Below are 4,935 nucleotides of genomic sequence, written 5' to 3' on the forward strand. Positions count from 1 at the left end.
GGGGGGGGGGGGGGAGCAGGAGGGGTTCGGGAGGCTCGTGCAGAGCCCCCCATGCAGCTTGGGGCAGCAGGGATTGCCCACCCACCTGGCAGCACCAGGTGAGTCAGGGCTTTTTTTTACAGCACCAGGAGCTGGGGCAGGCAGGGCAGCCATGAGGTGGGCTGGGGGAGCAGGCAGGGGATAGGGCCTGGCAGGGGCCCCCCATGGTCCCCTCCCCCAGCCCCCACTTACCATCTGCAGCTCCAGCTGCAGCTCCCTTTGCCAAAGATTCGGAGAGCTTCAAATTGAGTCAGACCTTTTAATTGGTCCCTGATTTGATTCGGATTTGGAAATTAGGCCACCGAATCGGGTCGAATCTCCTCCTAATCAAATCGCCACCAGAAGCTTTGCACAGCCCTAGTTGGTATGCTCACTCTAATTCTTTCTTTTCCATTTTATAAGAATTACATTATTTGAATTGGAAGGTGGTAAATTCATGATTGCACACCCCAAAAAGAAGTGTTCTGCAGACCAAAATATGTGGCCTCTTTTATGCAGCCCCCCAGAAGCTGTGCATGGTGCCAGAACAGAGGCCAATAAGTTAGTGATTTGTGGGGGACCTTGATTGCGTATTACGCAGAGTTGCAAATGAAATGAGTCCTTGCATATATTGCTATTACTCCCTGTCCTTGTAACCTGGATCCTTTTTCCTTGCCTCAGACCATGCACTCTATGTTAGTTGCTATATCTCCCGTCATCTGCCAGAGGTAGTTATAAGGCCTCTATATTCACTCATTATTGGAGAACTTTCACCAGCTAGTAGAAGTCTCTGTGTTCCTGTACCAATCAAACTAGAGGTCTTCCATAATGAAGCTACAAGGAGGGAGACTATATCGTTGAATCATGTGACCCCCTTTAACATTTTTCTTCCATCTGTTAGAGAGAGGAAATATCCTCGTGTTAAGACATGAACAGATTCACTAAGCATGCTCAATTTACCACCTAATGTTATTCTTATAAATTTTAGGCATACGCGTGTCAAGATTATAAGACTGCTTTTGAACAGAAAATACTGCCTTAAAATAAAAAAGTTATATCTATCTCAGCAAGTTTTGTAAAATTAAATTGATGCTGACTGAATACCTTAAGTTGTAATTTTTCAGGGTTTTTTCTCCTAAGATTCTAAAGTCTGGGCCTATTTTGAAACTTAGGACAGTAAACTACATGAAAGTTGAGTTTGACAGAAAAGTGTTTCAGCAGTTTTCTACTGGAAAATATTCAGCATCAATTAGGAATTTGAAAATTATGTTTTAGCAACAAATGGTGTTTTGAGGTAGTTTCCTGAAAACACTTTCAAAACTGTATCTTTTGCTAAAAATATAAAGATTCTTATGCTGTTTCTTCTATAACCATTTCCTAAATTGGCTGGCTTGTTTCAGTTTTCTCCTTTAATGCTTTCCCTTCTGCATTTTCAGTTTCTTCATATTTTTCTCAACCTAATCGACTGTTATTTTCCTCTTGAAATGCTAATATCCAAGTATTAATTGCTTTTCTTGCAGCTAATTACTTTATTTCCATGTCTAATGGTGCTAAGTTGGGTTTTCAGCCAGGAATTCGTTACTAATTAGTATTCACCATTCTCGGATATCTTTGCCCCACTCTCCTCCACATCAGCTGAGAAAGATGGTGCCAACCCTGTTTGTCTGTTTCTGTTTCTCTCTCCAATATGATATCTGTGCACCTCTTTATAATCTCATAATGTATTAGATAAATATCAGGACTCTTGTTTTTGCTCAGTGCCTAAGAACAAGTCAGCCAAGATACATTTTGATGACTACTCAAAATTCAAGTTAAATTAGATTAGTTACTCCTGTTCTAGTACATGAGAACTAGTTTTTCTTAAACGCATCCTGTGATTCCAGTTCATTTATTTTTCCTTGCTCAAAGGGATTTTCAGTCCAGTCCCAACCAGATTTCTTTAATGGTACTGACGGTTACATGTACAGAGTTTTTAAAATCTTACCCAAAATGTTATTTGGTACAGCAAGAGAATAGTCTTATATGAAATCCAAACTTGTTAAAACCTCTTTAATAATTCAGATTCATGTTCATATTGAAATTTTAATGTGTGAGAGGAATGGTTTCCTGTTTTCTATTAATTACAGATCCTATTGTACTGATCAAAAATATGACCATATTCATTTTTTTTTGGATTATATTAAGTTTAAGATGTGCTATTTCTCTCCTATAAAGTTTAGAAGAAATGGAAGAAAAATATCAAAACAGGGAATCAAGACCAGAAGATTTGCAGCTTATTGCAGAATTGAAAGATCTGATTGCAGAGAGGGATCAACTCATAAAAAAACTGATTGTAAGGTTTTTGTTTGCTTTCGTTTTTTTGTTTTTACATATTTTAAGTTTTGAAGGATATAAACATGTCTGGGGAAAAGTGTTCAAAACGGACTTAATATGCACATGCTAATATCCCACTGACTATAATGGAGCTGTCACAGTTAATAAAGTTAAACATATACATGAACTTTTGCAGGATTGGGCATGATACTGTAAACTGAGGAACTGGGACCTACAATTTTCAACTGCTTTTCAAAACAAGTATGGAAACGCCCATGCACTAATCATTAGGCTTCGGGGCAAACAAGAGAGGGTCCTCCTTCCCCCACGTTTGCTGAGCAGCAGTTTTGGAACTTTTGCTCGGGTTCATGTGTACAGAATCAGGTACCTGCTTTACCAGAGCGCAGCTTCCTGCACATGCTCAGTAGCTGTGCAAATGCATAAGCATGTACAGGCATACCTCGGAGATATTATGGGTTCAGTTCCAGACCACCGCAATAAAGCGAGTCACACGAATTTTTTGGTTTCCCAGTGCATATAAAAGTTATGTTTACACTATACTGTAGTCTATTAAGTGTGCAATAGCATTATGTCTAAAAAAAATGTACGTACCTTAATTAAAAAATACTTTATTGCTAAAAAATGCTAACCATCATCTGAGCCTTCAGCGAGTCGTAATCTTTTTGCTGGTGGAGGGTCTTGCCTCAATGTTGATGGCTGCTGACTGATCAGGGTGGTGGTTGCTGAAGGTTGGGGTGGCTGTGGCAAATTTCTTAAAATAAGACAACAATGAAGGTTGCCACAAACCTTCAATTTGTAAAAAACGCAGTATCTGCGAAGCACAATAAAGCGAAGCGCAATAAAACGAGGTATGCCTGTATAGTAAAATCACTTACTGTAAGTGTCCCAAATGGCAGCTACGTGGCTTGGATAAGTGCAATTTGAACATATACAATGAAATAAGATTCTGTCCAGAGTCTCCACATCTCTTAAATTAAATCCACAGCAGCTTGACAGGATATTCTGATGTTCCTGATTCAGAAACAAAAATTGAAGACTGAGGTTCAGAATGGTTATCTGGTTATAATTTAGACAGTACAAAAACTAGAAATTAAGTATTCTGAGTCCTTGCCTATGTATAATCCACCAGACTATGTTTCTTAAGGGTGAAATATAAACAACAGAATCCTATAAATGTAAGCTATTTGGTATTCCTTTAATTGCCTGTGGTATGCTATAAACATACATTTTAAATAAAAATTGAAAGGAATTCATAGAAATATAGGTTACTTCTAAAATATTTAGAGCTAATTATGTTTGAAACAGTTTTTTATACATGTATGGTTTTTAGCTAATTGCAAATGCACGAAGAGAGGTTCTAATTTCTTGCTCTTCTTTGTTAGGAGGACAAAAAATTCTATCAACTGGAACTGGTTAACAGAGAGACTAACTTCAACAAGGTCTTTAATGCAAGCCCTAACGTTGGTGTTATTAATCCACTGGTGAAGGTATGTAACACAAGCTTTATAGCTAAAATGAAAAATAAGTCTAAATTAATGTGTGGTAGAAAAATGTCTAGAGACCAAACTTTGGATGGCAGTGTTGAAGTGATATTGTAGTCTTGATGGCCCAGAAAATACTTGAGATGGAAGTTTTTTGTGTGATACCTGTTATCCCAGCCATGCAGTTGTTCCAGTAGATTTAGGCAAGCTTTCAGGTATCATGGTTCTCTTCCTCAGGTCTTTGGGAGAGAAGCAGGCACAGCAGAGCTAAATAGATAAATAAATAAGAAATAAATAGGAACAGGATAGATGATCAAGTAGCTAACTGACAAGAGAGCTGTAGTAAAAACCTGATGAGTGGAAAGCAGCATCATTTCAGTAGGTTGTTATCAAGCATGAAATGAAGAGATTAGCAAGGATCAAGTAGATTATAATGGACCATGAAGTCACATCAGTGGTTCTTAGTGTCCAGGAAACTAAAGCATTTTTGCTTCCAGGCTCATCTTTTGAAGGTGTTTTGTAAATTTTTCTTGAACATGAGAACTGTGAGGTCAGACAAGAAGTGATTATTCTGTGAAAAATGTTCTTCTGCTTGTGTTCTGGTGTCTCTGGCCTTTATCATTTTTGAGCAATCACTCTATCTGGTACATAGTTTTTGTCTAGTTTCGCTCACATAGATCTTTATAATAGTTAGTGTCAGAGAATTGTCTGTTTGGCCTCATTGGGGGCTTCCAGGCAAGTGCACACATGCATCTTGCAGCATCTCAAGCTCCTTCGAGGTGCTGCAAGATGCATGTTTAGGAACAAAAAGAGTGTTCCCCACACTGCATATTTGCAGCGCAGGGGCAAAATTAGACCCCTGAATATCCAGGGGTCAAAAAAAAAAAAATGCCGCAGAACAGCAGAGCAAGGCATGGTCCCAGAGGCAACCCTGGAGTTGGTCCTAAAGGAGTGATGCTCTGGTTTCTGGCCAGAGCATTTATGTGGTGCTCCTGCTGCCTCCAGCACTGTCAAAGGTAAGTTAGAGGCATGGCGTCGGCTGTTTATGGGTGTGGGTGGGCGTTGGTGGGTGTGAGGAGTGGCAGGGGGGTGGGAGCCCTGC

At 39.4% G+C, this 4,935-nt stretch overlaps 1 protein-coding gene across 5 annotated transcripts in view; it reads left to right on the forward strand.

Moving 5' to 3' along the window:
* Positions 1–4,935, forward strand: part of FAM184A (family with sequence similarity 184 member A) — a 265,054-nt gene that overhangs the window by 221,030 nt on the left and 39,089 nt on the right. For 4 of the 5 annotated variants that reach the window (XR_002097914.1, XM_019520036.1, XM_019520034.1 and 1 more), the window contains 2 exons: positions 2,233–2,350; positions 3,735–3,839. Coding sequence is in view for 4 of the 5 variants with exons in the window: in XM_019520036.1 (XP_019375581.1) it covers positions 2,233–2,350; positions 3,735–3,839 (223 nt within the window). In the remaining variant the exon portion in view is untranslated. Of the gene's footprint in view, positions 1–2,232; positions 2,351–3,734; positions 3,840–4,935 lie in introns of those variants that run through there. The other variant, XM_019520038.1, reaches the window with a different exon arrangement.

The sequence above is a fragment of the Gavialis gangeticus genome, unplaced genomic scaffold (genome assembly GCF_001723915.1).
Source record: "Gavialis gangeticus isolate Ggan-Ray unplaced genomic scaffold, GavGan_comp1, whole genome shotgun sequence".
NCBI lineage: Eukaryota > Metazoa > Chordata > Crocodylia > Gavialidae > Gavialis > Gavialis gangeticus.